General features: G+C 49.8%; 7 protein-coding genes across 7 annotated transcripts; 5 read left to right on the forward strand and 2 right to left on the reverse strand.

Annotated features, from left to right (window-relative positions):
- Positions 1-317: 317 nt before the first annotated feature.
- cef1 (putative cell division control protein (Cdc5)) lies at positions 318-2,885 on the reverse strand (the record flags this gene model as incomplete). Its single annotated transcript, XM_056699069.1, has 4 exons — positions 318-2,301; positions 2,358-2,701; positions 2,768-2,801; positions 2,860-2,885. 4 exons carry the CDS (start codon positions 2,883-2,885, stop codon positions 318-320), a joined length of 2,388 nt encoding a protein of 795 aa, XP_056554482.1.
- Positions 2,886-3,162: 277 nt separating this feature from the next.
- N7496_006141 (ribosome biogenesis protein NOP53) lies at positions 3,163-4,569 on the forward strand (the record flags this gene model as incomplete). Its single annotated transcript, XM_056699070.1, has 3 exons — positions 3,163-3,296; positions 3,358-4,299; positions 4,353-4,569. The coding sequence occupies 3 exons, from the start codon at positions 3,163-3,165 to the stop codon at positions 4,567-4,569; spliced, it is 1,293 nt and encodes a 430-aa protein (XP_056554483.1).
- Positions 4,570-5,466: 897 nt separating this feature from the next.
- Positions 5,467-6,190, forward strand: N7496_006142 (ribonuclease H2 subunit C; the record flags this gene model as incomplete). The annotated part of the gene is made up of 4 exons (XM_056699071.1): positions 5,467-5,632; positions 5,709-5,783; positions 5,865-6,082; positions 6,146-6,190. The coding sequence occupies 4 exons, from the start codon at positions 5,467-5,469 to the stop codon at positions 6,188-6,190; spliced, it is 504 nt and encodes a 167-aa protein (XP_056554484.1).
- A 1,564-nt stretch (positions 6,191-7,754) lies between these two features.
- N7496_006143 (uncharacterized protein) lies at positions 7,755-8,291 on the forward strand (the record flags this gene model as incomplete). The annotated part of the gene is made up of 1 exon (XM_056699072.1): positions 7,755-8,291. One exon carries the CDS (start codon positions 7,755-7,757, stop codon positions 8,289-8,291), a length of 537 nt encoding a protein of 178 aa, XP_056554485.1.
- Positions 8,292-9,230: 939 nt separating this feature from the next.
- N7496_006144 (putative mRNA decapping hydrolase) lies at positions 9,231-10,340 on the forward strand (the record flags this gene model as incomplete). Its single annotated transcript, XM_056699073.1, has 3 exons — positions 9,231-9,312; positions 9,372-10,031; positions 10,096-10,340. The coding sequence occupies 3 exons, from the start codon at positions 9,231-9,233 to the stop codon at positions 10,338-10,340; spliced, it is 987 nt and encodes a 328-aa protein (XP_056554486.1).
- A 472-nt stretch (positions 10,341-10,812) lies between these two features.
- On the forward strand, positions 10,813-11,632 carry N7496_006145 (ubiquitin carboxyl-terminal hydrolase; the record flags this gene model as incomplete). The annotated part of the gene is made up of 2 exons (XM_056699074.1): positions 10,813-10,864; positions 10,932-11,632. The coding sequence occupies 2 exons, from the start codon at positions 10,813-10,815 to the stop codon at positions 11,630-11,632; spliced, it is 753 nt and encodes a 250-aa protein (XP_056554487.1).
- A 673-nt stretch (positions 11,633-12,305) lies between these two features.
- On the reverse strand, positions 12,306-14,183 carry N7496_006146 (uncharacterized protein; the record flags this gene model as incomplete). Its single annotated transcript, XM_056699075.1, has 5 exons — positions 12,306-12,695; positions 12,750-13,082; positions 13,133-13,289; positions 13,357-13,866; positions 13,936-14,183. 5 exons carry the CDS (start codon positions 14,181-14,183, stop codon positions 12,306-12,308), a joined length of 1,638 nt encoding a protein of 545 aa, XP_056554488.1.
- Positions 14,184-14,687: the final 504 nt, after the last annotated feature.

A 14,687-nucleotide genomic window follows, 5' to 3' on the forward strand; every position in this document is an offset into this window, starting at 1 on the left:
AAGGGTATTATGTCAGCGGGACCGCATCGGGAAGTTGTCTTCTTACGAGTTGAAGATATACAGAAGAAGGATTATTTGGATAGGTTTCACGACGATTCTCATATTGTTCAGATTTATATGGTACGCATTACTGCAGATACTACTGACAGATCTATCTCGGCTGAATTTGAACGGTTAAATTATGACCAGATTGAACTCCTGATGATTTGCACTATCCACGCAAATGTAACCTTCCTAATGATACAAAATACAAAACGAAGCCTGCGAGGGGTCATGATCCAGAAAATATAGAAGAATGAATAAAATCAGCCCGCAACTCAATGCCAACCATTGATCGTGGCTGTACCGGCCAGAAGCTCATCCAGCTCGTCCTTTCGGCTCTTGTACAGTTCCTGTGCCTCACGCTCACGGCGCATCATGAAGGACACCTCCTCCCGTAGGCGCTCCAGTCGCCGAGAGACGGTAGCTTCTTCGGAGATCTGCAAGCTGCGGAACGAGTCGAGATCATCTTGTGCCTTGGGCAAAGCAGCGCCGGCCTCCACAATCTTCGTTCGTAGCATCTTGGCGCGGTTTTGGTAACCGCCGTAATGCAATGCCAGCTTCTTCTCCAGCTTATTGCCCTTCTCTGCGGTGGCGAGGAGAGACGCTTGCACGCCGTCAAATGCTGCGATCATGCGCTGTTCCTCTTGGAAGTCATCCGTTTCCTCCTCATCTTTGTATTGGTCTAGGCCCGGGATAGCTTTAGACCGGGTGGAAGACCAGACGTCGTCAAACTTTTCTTGCCAGTCTTGTTGTTGCTGCTGTGCCTCTGCCGAAGCAATCTCGGCCGCAATGGCAGCACGCGCGGCTTCCAAATATTGATCGTCCAGGCGGTCTAGCTTTGGTGCCTTGCCTTCGACCTTAGCACCGGGCACAGGGTACTTGCGTGAGTCGTGTGCAATAATGACTGCAGCTTCTCTAGCAATCAACCCTTCAATAGGATCTGTGACATGAGAGGCACGCTGCACCAAGGCATCAAGGTCAAGTACAACCGGCCGAGGGAGACTGCGCTGATATACCTGGGACTGGCGCTTGAACTCCGCTTGCGCAGCCTGCTCCCTCGCCTCTTTCTCGCGGCGATCACGTTCAGCCGCATCCTCCTCTGTCATTTCCACAGAAGTAGAAGGTTCGGCAGTTTCGGATGGGAGCTCTTCCAGCTCCCACTCAGTCTCTTTGGGCTTGGGAAGTGCAGCAAGCTTGCTGCGGATGGACTGGCGAATGAAATTCTCGTGCATCTTGATATCTCGGGGAGTGCTACCAACAAGCTGAGCACCCTCACCTTCACGATTCAAGGCAAAGTGATCGCGGGGAGTGCGCAAAGGAGTTGCCCCGGGGCCAACTCCTCCAGCCATGGGGGTCGCTCCCAAACCATTGGCCTGTCGGAAGGGTGTAGCCATAGGGTTGGGCGTAACGATATCTTGTCGTCGAGGGGCAATACCTTCAAAGCCTGTTGATGAACTGCCTTCGTGAAGAGGTGTGTTCTCCCCTCCAAGGAGAGAAGACTGCGTCTCAGTAAGGGCGCGAATGTTTCTAATTTCATTTGCGATATGGTCCTCCTCTGGTGCAGCACGGGGTGTGCGGATAGGAGTTCCTCCAACAATCGCACCGTAATTTCCAATAAGACCTCGAGTCGTTTCTTCATCGGCACTCATCCGGCTGGCCTTGTCTCCGGCCATCCCCATCTTAATAATATCCTCCATCTCACCCTCGCTGACCTGCGGTGCAGGCAGAACCAGACCCCGACGCTTGCTGCTCTGCTCTGCTTCGCGAATCTTCTGCATCTGACCGGCACGTGCAGCAGCAGCGAAAGCAGCCGAGTTGCTGTTCTTATCATTCTTGCGCTTCTTGCGTTCGGCATCTTCGTCTTGGTCGCCCTTTCGCTTGTTGGCCAGCTGTTGCTTGCGGGGATCGAACATTTCCCGTTGGCGCTCATTCCGGGTTTGTTCTTCAGTCGTATCGTAAAATCCAGGAGCAGCTGGCTTCTCGAAAGGAATGTCCGCGTTATAGTCCATCTCGCCGGGCTTCCGAGTAACCACCTTGACATTGATGCCGGCATGCTTCAGCTCACGGCGTTTCTGTAGTACTGCTAATCGACGCGATTCCTCTAATTGGCGTTCTCGGGCCTTGCGCTTGGCCTTTTTACCCTGCGTGTTGGCGAGACGGGCACGAGCCTCGCTCAGCATCTCCTTCTCATCTTCATCCAAGTCGATCGTGTCGGGACGTGCGGGCTTAGACTCGGGGTCGGGGTCCAATTCTCCAGGGCTGTAGCATGTTAGTATCACGGTTGTTCTAAGATAGAGCCAGAGCTGGAAGCATACCGGAGACGACGGACATCGTCCGCACTGGGCGCAGCCGTCTCACCACCTTCCGGGCCTCCCAAACCGAGCTCATCATTCTCGCGAGCTTCGGCTTCGTCCAAAAGCTTCTGGTATCGCTCGAGGCATTGTGTTGCGGTACGTCCGACGATGGGGGCAATGGTTCGCCATTGCGTTGGCATCAACTTTGCTAGGTGTAGAAGCTTCTCATCCTCCTCTCGCGACCACTCCACTTTGCGAATACCAGGGTCCAGCCATTCGATCCAACGTGCCTTGCACTGCTTCGGGGTCTTGCGGGCGAGGAGAGACGATACGCGGGCCCACTGGTTGAGACCATATTTCGAGACCTACGGGAAAGTCAGTATTGGCGCACATCATATAATCATCTTCGCAGAATTGAGGGAAAGACATACGGCCGCCCGGAGGACCTCGTCCTCGATATTGGTCCTGATGAGCTGTTAGCTATGATCGATCGCGAATAAAGACCAATTGAGAGAGGCCTTACCAAACACCTCCTTTGACGACAGGCATTTTGCGCGACTAAACTTCAACCTGTGGATGATTCAGGGAAGTAGCAAGATCGCAATCAACCTCCGGGGAGATAAAGAAAGAGGGATCCCCGGACAGCAGTAGTCGACGCGCGGTGACTTGATGGAGCTGGAAGAAAAGCGAGTTCGCCAAGGCCAAGTGCCTTGACCGCCCGCGCTGGCCGCCCCCGCGTTAGGTAAGCGGATCCAGAAATTTTGGTTTTTTTTTAGTTTTTGATTCGGGGGACTTTGCAAAAAAGAACCTGATAAGAACATCAACCATGTCGACGTCGGTGGGTGCCCCTCAACAATTCAAGCAGCCTTCCCGTAAGGGTAAGAAGGCCTGGCGCAAGAATGTCGACGTCACAGAAGTGCAGGAGGGTCTGCGCGAGCTGAGAGATGCTGAGATCCAAGGGTGCGGTTTTACTGTCTACAATCAAAAATTGTCTACAGAACTATTGCTGACTTTTCAACAGTGGTCTGATCACGGAGAAGCCCTCCGAAGAGCTTTTTATCCTTGATACCACCGGAGACCAGGATGTTCGCCAATCGATTGCAAAGAAGCACAAGCCGCTCAAGGCCGACCAGATCATCGCTCAGCGGTCTGCCATCGCCGCATTGGACGGACGCAAGCGTGGTAATTCAAATATCACCGACGGAGTTATCGAGCCCAAGACGAAGAAGCACAAGAATGACTGGGTTAGTCGCAAGGATTACTTGCGCTTGAAGCAGGTGGCAAAGGAAGCAAACCCGATCAGCAAGAAGGGCAACAACGAGCTTTACGACCCCTGGGCGGATGATGCTGAGGAGCCTACTGTCTACGAAGATCCTCGCTTTGATTTCCTGGTGAAGCCCAAGGCCAAGGTTGCTCCGGAGACCTTGAAGCATGCGCCAATCTCACTCGCTGCCAACGGAAAGCCCATTCCCGCCGTGCGCATGCCTCATGCTGGAACCAGCTACAACCCGGTGTTCGAAGACTGGGACACTCTCCTGCAGGAGCATGGAGAGCAGGCTGTCGAGGCTGAGAAGAAGCGCCTTGAAGATGAAAAGAAGGAGGAGGAAAGACAGCGATTGATCGCCGAGGCTCAGAATGACGACGGAGAAGTCAAGTCCGACGACGAGAGCGCTTGGGAAGGCTTTGAGAGTGAATATGAGAAGCCCGAGTGGTTGAATAAGAAGCGACCCGAGCGAAAGACCAAGACCCAGCGCAACAAGATCAAGCGGCGCAAGGAGGCTGAGAGGCAAGCGAAGTGGGAGGAGCAGAAGGCCAAGAAAGATGCCCAAGCCGAGCGAATTGTAGAGCTCACCGAGCTCGCCAAGCAGAAGGAACTTGAGCGTGCCAATGAGTCTGATGCTGATGACTCGGAGGAGGGCGATGAGACTACTCTGCGTCGGAAGCCATTTGGCGGCAAGCTTGCGTATGTTCCACTCTATGCCCCAACATATATACACTTACTAACCCACTCGACAGACCCCCCGAGAAGCCATTGGAGCTGGTTCTCCCCGATGAGCTGCAGGACTCTCTGCGCTTGCTCAAGCCCGAGGGCAACCTCTTGGACGACCGATTCCGCACACTCATTGTCCAGGGCAAGCTCGAGTCCCGCAAGCCGGTAACACAGGCCCGCAAGGCGAAGAGAAAGATTACGGAGAAGTGGATGTCCAAGGACTTCAAGGTTCCTGGATTCTAAGTAATTGTTTAAAATGTTCTGGCTTTCTCAAAACGGCGTGCATTGGCGATTGGATGAACATACATATTGTGGTCAAAACATCGAGGCTTTTTCACATAGTTACTTCTTCTGGGATTTTAAATAGCGGCAATAGGAATTTACTAAGTTCAATTCAATATGGTTTCCCCTAATGCGAAATTTAAGTGCTTTCTCTCACGGCCAGTCTCCTCTATTTGAGTGTAGGCTATTGCAGCATTACCTTTAACAATAATTCTAGAGGATCCTAGAGTCAAAGCTCGCTCGTGTCCAGATTGGGCCGAAGTTTAGGTCGAAAGACGTGTCAGAAGAGGTTGGCACCAGGTGATAGTTACCAATAGAATAACCTCATGTTAAATAATCTTTGTTGCATCTGCATGAGCGATGTTGAATGGCTTATCTAGCTAGTGAACAAATAAATTCCATGTTTGACTCGAGCTTTAGCATCATATCTAGATGATAGGCGATAAACTATTTACCAAATCTACCTAGCAGTAGTATCGCTTACTAATTAGAAGGTTTTAAAGACGAGCTTTAAGTGATCATTCAGGGCTCATTTCCACCTTTGCCCACGTACAATCGTGGTCTAATCACCGTTGTATTTACTCCGTACTTCGTGGCCCCGGCCCATTGCCACTTAACGCGGGAACGCGACGCGCCTCGGTCACCTCAACTTTACCCGCCAGAATTCAACACCAACACCCACGACTTGTCCTCGACATCGCCAACGCAATTGCACTCGATTGACTGCTATAAAAAGGCACGCACAATTTTATACCCTAAAAGGACTCAACCGTTGCACAAGTACACCGACTTTCTCGCCTGCCTCCGGACTCGCGCTACCTAGAACAAGCCATCCCATCCTGCGAGCTTCGCGACACAATGCCAGAGATGTACGCCTTCCAAGCAGGCTCCAAGCCAATCTCATCATTTGCAAACGATGAAGAAACTACGAAATTCACGCCCAACGTTCTCCCCTGTCGGATTCACCACGATGGCCCGATCGAGTCTACCAATCGGTTTTGGATTCCGGAGACGGACGAGAAGGGTACGTATCATAACATTGGCTGCGACAATGCACCATACTATCTCAAGATATTTTGCTCTAACACCTATTCCTGCAGACGACAAACAAACAGCACACTTCCGCGGACGCAGACTTCGAGGCCGGCGCGTTGCGATTCCCGAGGGCTATCAAGGTAAGAGGACACTTATTTGCAAAGAAATCGCTCCACTGGAGTATTGTGCCATTCTCTAACCTTGATTTTTACGATTATCAGGTGTTATTGCTACGCCGACAGACCGTGTACTACCGGCATCTCAACAACCAACAAATGATACAGTGGAGGATGGCGAGACTGAATCAGAGGAGCCGGTCAAGGTTCTCGAGGCGCAGGGCACATTCGATGGGCTGATGGTATGGGGGCATGAGATTCTTCCTGCGGCGGATGATACATTCGTCAAAGGTGTGGAGGAATGGGTGCGATTTGCGGAGACGGTAGGCGCCACTTCAAACTACATTGATTGATGCACTGGGTATCAGAACTGACTCGGTTGATAGATGCATGGGACGCCTGTGTCGGCGATAGAGGGTAACAAAGCATAGGGATGGCTTCATCTAATATATGGCCACTTTTGAGAATAAATTGATGGCACTAAAAGTACTTTTTATTATTACCGACATTGTAATTCTGATAACAAGAAGGTTCAAGTCCGAAGGATCTTGCCGTTCTCATCTGAAAAAGTCCAGAGCCACTGTGTTTGCTGCCCGTTCAACTGTAAGTAGATACTATCACTATCTGAGATGCTATTTACCGGGAGAGAAGGAGTTCATAGCTAGGCAGGTTGCTTTTTTACTTCTTTATCTTTCTTTAAACTGATTATCTTCTAATATTCTTTGACCGCCCGGCCTGCTGGCTGTGGCCCGCCCCGGGGAGTCTGCGGATGCCGTGTTTATGGCTCGAAATGCTGCATAATGCTTACCGTTACTTTGATTGGTACATTATTTCCCTAGGCCCGGCGTGGGTATCTCCTGTTATTAATAATGGTATTTGTTATAACTACCTAAGGTTGTTACCGTCAAGTCAATCAACAACAAGTCGGTATGGCCTTTTGTATAGAAGCTACAATTCCGATTGCGCTTCCTCGCTACTTTCACTTCTACTTTACCCAATCAGTCATAGGTTTTCCGCACGGAAGACCTAAAACAAGTTAGGACATTCGGGATGTTGATCAAATCAAATCACGAAAACGCGTTCGCCCGTTTAGCCCAGCCCTTCTTTCGCGGACAGAGACCCTTAAAGTCAAACCAAGGCGCTAATCAGGTTAACGAACGTCATTAAAAATTAGTCTAACTATTATTCTACGAGTTATGTATAGGATTGTTTACAAATACAGCATATATACAATTTGCGGGATATCGATCTCGATTCGACTGAAACAGAGGCATAGCACTGTTCCAATAAGTCGATTTCCTCGATAAGTAATTTTACCTGTCAAAACTCGCATTACAGACTGTGCGGTCCTGTACACCCTATAGGTAAAGGTGACAGCAGATGCCAAAAGCGCAACAAAAGCCGCATATACGGTGCTCAACCCAATCAGGCAGATGGTTTGTGGTGAGAAGGCTTCGTGTGCAAAAGTTGACCTTGATGATTTTTGCATAGCCTCAAGTGGCGTCGAGAAAAAGCGCCAAGCACGCCGGGGATGGACAAAGCTTGATGATTGGGGATCAGGGACCAGACCAGTGGATCATTGGTCGCCCACGGATCTCACGGATCGCAGACCCGGTGCCGTTGCAACTCGCAGTGGGCGCCATGGGCGCCCGCGCAGAAAGATCTTGGCGCAGCTGTGCGGAAAAAAGTCAGGACCTATATAAAATAGGACTTTTTGTCCTCAAATTTGAAATCTACATCTTGAACTCCCTTTATTCCTCAACACCATACACTATCTGTTCATTATTTGAACGCCTTAAATTTCCCTGCCAGTCTTTCCAGTCCTTGGTCAAACAGTGTCAGAAATGTGGGCTTGTTATACTTAGTCTTGCTTGGCTACATTTGTTGATTCCACATTCTCATCAGATTCAAGTCCTTGGATTTTTATTGATTTGACTCGATTTATCTCTTCATTATCACGGGTTGAGATAATATACAATTATCACTTGCTCCAACATGCCGCTTGTTTCGATAGGAGATATTGTTGCTTGCACCCAGATTGCATTCCATCTATACACCACCCTCACCAACGGACGAAACAATGCCCCTCGCGAAATGAAGGAGTTAGAAGCCGTCCTATTCGGCCTCTATTGTGCCCTCAGCCACCTCGAAAGAGAGCTTGAGGGCATTCTAGTTGGACCCTCTACCGGAGCTGAACCTGACATTGTTCAAGCTCGACAGCACCTGGGACGAATGATTGAATCTTGCCGGAACATCTTGAAGGAGCTCGACGAAGCAACTGCAAGCTACCGCAAAGCAGCCCACGATCCCCCTCGCCCTGTTTCTAGTCCTTCCTATAGAGTGTTTGGCTTGGGATTTTCTCAGTACCTCAGAGCTCAGGCCAAGGTCCAATGGCAAAGAGTCCAGTGGTACCTCCGCAGCGACTCATTTGCCAAATATCGAATGGAGCTTCAGGCACACACGAGTGCTATCAATCTTCTCTTGAACACTATGACATGGTCAGTTCTACTTGAGCACCCTTCAGAATGCTAGTTGATTGATGCTCATCATGATCCTCTAGGTCCAACACTACCCGCTCTGAGGAGATCGGCCGACAGCAGACGCAAAGACTCGAGCAGATTGAGCATACAATAACCAGGCTAAACGAAAACATGTGCCAACTGTTGCAGGCTGTTACCAACCCACGGACTCGCCATTCACACCTGGTTCTTCCTAGCTTGATTTTTCCAGTAATGGAGCCCAGCGTCGCGTACTTTCCAATCGCAAATTTGAGCCAACCCATGGATGGTACGTTCTTAACACTTAATAACACCGTTTGCTAATAAAAATCGTATTTCTAGCATCTCCTTTCGCTCTCGGTCCGAACTCTCCTGATGAACAATACTGGCAAGCTCCAGCCGCTCCAATCTTGCCTATTGTCCCACGAATCCAGCATCAGTCACATCTCCATGTCTCCAACGTGGCTAGCCGAGTCATCGAAGAGAGTGAATGTCCATGAACATAGGCTATTATCTTCGCTGTTGGTTTTTTTAATCAACTTAAAAGTGAATATCAGATGGTATTGTTATAGTGGTTGTACCATGGAGATGCCTATGATTGTCTTTCGTTAATAGCTCTCTTGGTCGACTTCTCTGTCATGTCCGTTGGGAATGGATATCTTATGAAAAATTATACCTTTGCCCTTTACCTCCACTTCCTTTTTACGGATGTTTTTTATAGATATTTGAGTATAACCGTATCTTATCTACTGTCTTTCCCTCATCTCGCATGAAGTCATAGGAGAAAGTCCACATGTAGTTCCCGCTGGTACTACCAAGTCTAGATTGTATTCAGTGCGATAAGGGCTCGATAAGGAGCGATAAGATCCGATAAGCCCGACCGCCCATCGTGGAGCCGATAACAAATTCCCCGCGCAGCTTCTTTCTCAATCTTTGCTTCACTTGACAATTAGTGCGTTGACAATTGCTCAAAATGACTAGCGAAACAAGCAATGTCAAGGCCGCCCCAGAGGCATTGATTGCCAAGTTCCAAATTAGCAAGCTGCTCAAGCAAGGTACACCCGCTAAACAAAACACCCCGCGATCAAGGACTCGAAAATTAACCAGTCCATAGATCAAAATGGCCGTCGCATTGCTCTGCTAGGAACAATCGACGACCAACAAGGCATTTTGACTGCCGAGCGTGCTGCCTTCGCCACTGAGTCTTTGGATGTCATTCAAGCATTCCACGCAGCCATCACCCGCGTCAAGAACCTCGGTGACAACGATATCTACCGCTGGTACCTCGCGTCATCAAATGGCAGCACCCAATCAACCGACAGCCAGCAAGACCTCAAGTTGAATCTGATCTGGCCCTGCACCGCAAAGCATATCAAGAAATACTCAGACCAACAGCTCCGCATGGTCACCGAGACGCCCGATATCTACAAGCAGCACGTGCGTCCATTCATGCAAGCCAAGCGTGAGGAGGGCCATTTGAACTGGGTGTTTAACATCCTCGAGGGTCGCACTGAGCAAGAAGATGTGATTATGCGAGATGCAGGCCACGGCCCCGAAGATGCGTTCTTGATGCTGCCGGATCTTAACTGGGACCGGAAGACTCTGAACTCGCTGCATTTGCTGGCGCTGGTGCATAGACGGGATATCTGGAGTCTGAGAGATCTGCAGAAGAAGCATATTCCGTGGTTGAAATATCTGCGGCAGCGTGTGTTGGAGGCTACGGTCAAGATGTACCCGGAATTGGAGGAGGATCAACTGAAGCTTTACGTTCACTGTGAGTCTCATGTCTTTATCTTGATAGACAGTGACTTGCGAATACTGATTCGTTTCTCATATAGACCAACCGACATACTACCATTTCCACATCCACGTCGTCAATGTCATGTTGGAGGCTGGTGCTACCCAGGCCACCGGCAAGGCCTTTGGATTGGAGAATATCATCTCACAATTGGAGACCATGTCTGGTGGAGACGAAGTGAGCATGGCAGATGTTAGCTTGACGTATTATCTCGGCGAGGCAAGCGAGTTGTGGACTGATATTTACGAGCCACTGAAGAAGGGGCTTCAGCCGGTAGCGCACTGAAGTTGAAGCTTCCCTTTCCGAGGAATGCATGCAAAATACCCAATAAATGCATGGAAAAGAACTAGCCTGCAAGTTGCATCATATGTCGTCTCACATAGAAGGAAATGATTTGCTGATTTACCGAGGTCACAAAATCCTGTGCTGACGTCCAATTTCTTCTCTCCGCCAGGTATTAGAGATTAACTGGACAGAAAATCAACAGCTGAGGTTGAATATCTAAACTGTACTAATAGAAGTCTCTACGATTGTTTGATTTTGAAATAATCCGGGTTCCAATAGATAGTTGTTAACTCCGCCCTGACAGTTGTGGCTTAAAGCTCCGTGTGGAGAACGCCGATAAAAGCCAACCCCGCAACATCATCTCTCCTACAACTTCAACCTCGCTCCAACCTCCAAGCTTAACACAACCTTTTCTTTCCTTTTTAATCCTGACCGAACAACTTCCATCCATATCTACACTCTCATACTCACCATGGCCGACAATCCGGACGTCCCCAACACCCAAAAGGCCTTCGTGCCCCTCGGTTCGCACCCCTCACCCTGCCCCAGAAACAAAAACATCACCACAGACCACTAACAACCCACCTTCAGAGAACAACCCAGAAGTCATGTCCCACCTAGTCCATCAACTAGGCCTCCCCTCCAGCCTCGGCTTCACAGACGTCTACTCAATCGACGAACCAGACCTCCTAGGCTTCGTCCCACGCCCCTCCCACGCCCTCCTCCTCGTCTTCCCCGTCTCCCAAACCTACGAAGCCTCCCGCAAAACAGAAGACACCGCCCTACCCGACTACACCGGCTCCGGGCCCTCCGAGCCCGTAATGTGGTTCAAGCAGACCATCCGCAACGCCTGCGGCCTAATCGGACTCCTCCACGCCGTGGCCAACGGCGAACCCCGCCAGCACGTCACGCCAGGCTCGGATCTAGACAATCTGCTCCGTGAAGCAGAGGGACTGACGCCGGTGCCGCGCGCTGATCTTTTGTACGAGAGTAAGGCGCTGGAGAGTGCGCATGCGGATGCCGCGAGGTTGGGGGATACGGCGGCGCCAGAGGCGGAGGATAATGTTGATTTGCACTTTGTGGCGTTTGTGAAGGGTCTTGATGGGACGCTTTGGGAGCTGGATGGGCGGAGGAAGGGGCCTTTGGCTAGGGGAACGTTGGGTGAGGATGAGGATGCGCTTAGTGAGGCTGCGCTTGAGTTGGGAGTGCGTCGGTTTTTGAAGATGGAGGCGCAAGGGGGGAATCCTGATTTGCGGTTTAGTCTGGTTAGTTTGGGGCCGGTCTTTGATTGAACGGGCTGAAATGGAATGTATGAGGAAGGGAAGGGATTATTCATTTCCCTTCTATGGCGTTGCTGGGCTCTGGGATAGATCGAGGTTTCTTTTTGCCCATTCCACGAGGGCATTTTCGAGTATTCAAGGAGTATCGGACAAATTTGATGGGCCCTGCATATCTCAAAGTCGTCAAGAGCACACAAATGTGTGGATATCGATGTGTAAGGAGATGTCCGCCAAGTCAGGTCTACTCTGATCTCAAAATCAACCTAAACTGGCCAGAGGAAAGAGTGGAAGTGGATTACATTAAATATTCATCTATTCGATTAGATCTGGGGCCTCCCCAACAAGCTTCGTCATCACCCTAGATGTAAATGCTGAGTATAGCCTAATCATATATAGGACTCTCTTTACTTGTACTCGTACTTTTCTTGTCTAAGAGCAAAAGATACTGTAGCCAATTTCAACATGTCAATAGATTCAACGTTTATCCACCAACGTCTATGATGTGTATTAAGTCTATAAAGTCTATGAAGAATATGAAGAATCAAGACGGCTGAAGAGTAGTTCAGCAAAGAGCCAAGCCGGACAGCATATAAAGTCCGACGTCAACAGGAAATAGCATGTTGACTGGCCCTAGCTTCCAGAAAATTATGAAGCATTTTTCCGCAATCACCGCCTCGAGAAAGAATCATGATTTCTCGAGTTCCATGACTGGCGTTGCGACGCGAGTATCCGCATCCATGATAGAGTCATCAACAGCCCTCTTCTCACCAACATCTCCTTCGTTATCAGACGCCACGACTGTCTGTTCACTCTTCGGGCCTGTATCCCCACCTTGCGTGCCTAGCGTCAAGAAAGGCACCATAAACACAGATAAGCCAGCACAAGCAGCGGCGAACCAATAGACTGCCAAGTAAGGCCGGATAGCCGGCGTGGAAGCAGTCATCTGACTAGCTACTGAGCTATTGACGGAGGTCGCAATACCAAGACCAAGGTTATTGCAGAGTTTACTGACAGTGTTGAAGATACCACCCGCAATGGATTGTTGATTTGGCGGGAGAGAAGACATGACGTACATCTATTCAAATATTAGTGAGTAATTCGACAGATAGCAATTGCAGGGGACACGTACGTTCGTAACGTTGAATTGGATATCGGCACCGACCACGACGAGGACCAGCGCCGGGAAGATGTACGCCCAGTAGATGGCGTCTTCTTTCATGAAGCTCAGGATCAGGAATGATGCAGTGTATGCCAAGGCACCGATACCAGTGAGCAGCTTGTTGCTGACACGGTGTAGGACCAGGCCGCAGATTACGTTGACCAGAACGCCACTGACAACCATAGGGAGGAGGCGGACTGTAATGTCGAGGGCTGTGAGGTGCTTGACTTCTTGCAGGTAGAGTGAGAGGTAGAATGAGACGGCTGAGAAGCCCATGAATCCAAGGCAGAAGGTTGCCATAAGCTAGACGTCGTTAGCTATCTAGTCAACGTCCAATGGTGCTGTAAACTTACCAAAGAGAAATTGCGATCTTTCCAAACCCACAAAGGCATCAAGGGTTCTTTAGCAATAGACTGCCAATACAAGAATCCCGCGAGCAAGAAAACGCCCACAATAAGAAGCGCAAGGACATAACCCGTCTTCCATCCATCAGGCGCATCACCAGCCAATCTATAAATCAAGTCAGAACACACAATCCCCGTAAACAAACCACAAGAAAAAAAGCGAAAGAACTCACGAAAGCGAACTCGAAAAGAAAGCAAACCCAACAATAACCAACCCGGTCCCCAAAAGATCAAACCTCCGAATGACATCCATACTAACCGGCGTCCTCGCAAACCCATCCGCTGGCACCGTCCAAACCGTCAACGCCGTAAAAATCGCATAAACAACCGCCAACGCCCAAAAAGACGCCCGCCAATTATACTCATGTGACGCAACCCCCGAAATAATCATACCACCCACGAAGCCGAGCGGATTGCCCGCGCTGAAACACGCAAAGGCGCGGTTCTTTCGTTTAGACGGCTTTTCGTAGACGGCGCCTAATGCGCCGACGGCCGGTGGTACGACGGCGGCTGCGAAGAGGCCTAGGATTCCGGAGAATACGTCCATGTAGATGGCGTTCGTGGCGAAGCCGGCTACTAGTAGGGAGAGAGTGAAGCCTGCCATGCCGATTATGAAGAGTGCTTTTCGGCCGAACATGTCGGCTAGTTTGCCGAATGTTAGGAGGAAAGCACCGCTGCTGAGACTGTTTGGTGATGTATCATTAGCGGTCGTCTTCTTTGATGGAATATTTTATTTCAGGGTATCGACTTACGAGGCACCAGCGTTAATCCACGTAATTTCCGCCGAATTCATATTCAAATCCGATCCAATCGATGCCGTCACACCAACGATACAGCCCTGGAAAAAAGACTGCTGGCCAATCGCCATCGTAGCAGTCAAAACGAACAGACATTCCTGCAAAGTCGAGCTAAAGCATGCCGGCCTTTGCGCATGACTCGGCTTCTCATCAGCCGCGAGGCTAACCTCCGGACCTTTTTCCTGGTCGTCTTGCGAGGTCATGACTGCGGTTGGGATATGTGGTGTGGGTTGTGTGTAACGAGCCACACTCTCGTCGCAATCCCAAAGAGCAGCGAAGAAGGGGAGAAGATTAAAGCCACTTCTTATTGCACCGGGGTCGGAAAAGCCGAAAGGAAAAAAAAGGTGGCGGCAATTGGAGATCGCGATTACGCGCAAACTAAAAATTAGCCTTAGCCTCTCCCCGAAAAAGGTACGTATTTTCCAGGGGAAGACGTAAGTCGGGACGGAATAGAGGTTATTTTTTAGAAGGATCCATGAAGAGTGGGGGTATGGATCACGACTTTATATTTCTCATTTCCTATTTCCTGTACTGCACTAATGTACCACGGACGTAAACTCTAGCCCGATAGATCAGATTGAGTTACATTGTACCAAAAGCACATGGCATCCACGATGGCAGTTCCTGCGAGGCCACGCAAAGACTATGCTGAAAAATTGGCCTTTGTAAGCTGCGGCCCTGTTCCGCGAGGCTTTGATTGGATTGTA

Source organism: Penicillium cataractarum (genome assembly GCF_028827025.1).
Source record: "Penicillium cataractarum strain IBT 29864 chromosome Unknown utg000005l, whole genome shotgun sequence".
Lineage (NCBI taxonomy): Eukaryota > Fungi > Ascomycota > Eurotiomycetes > Eurotiales > Aspergillaceae > Penicillium > Penicillium cataractarum.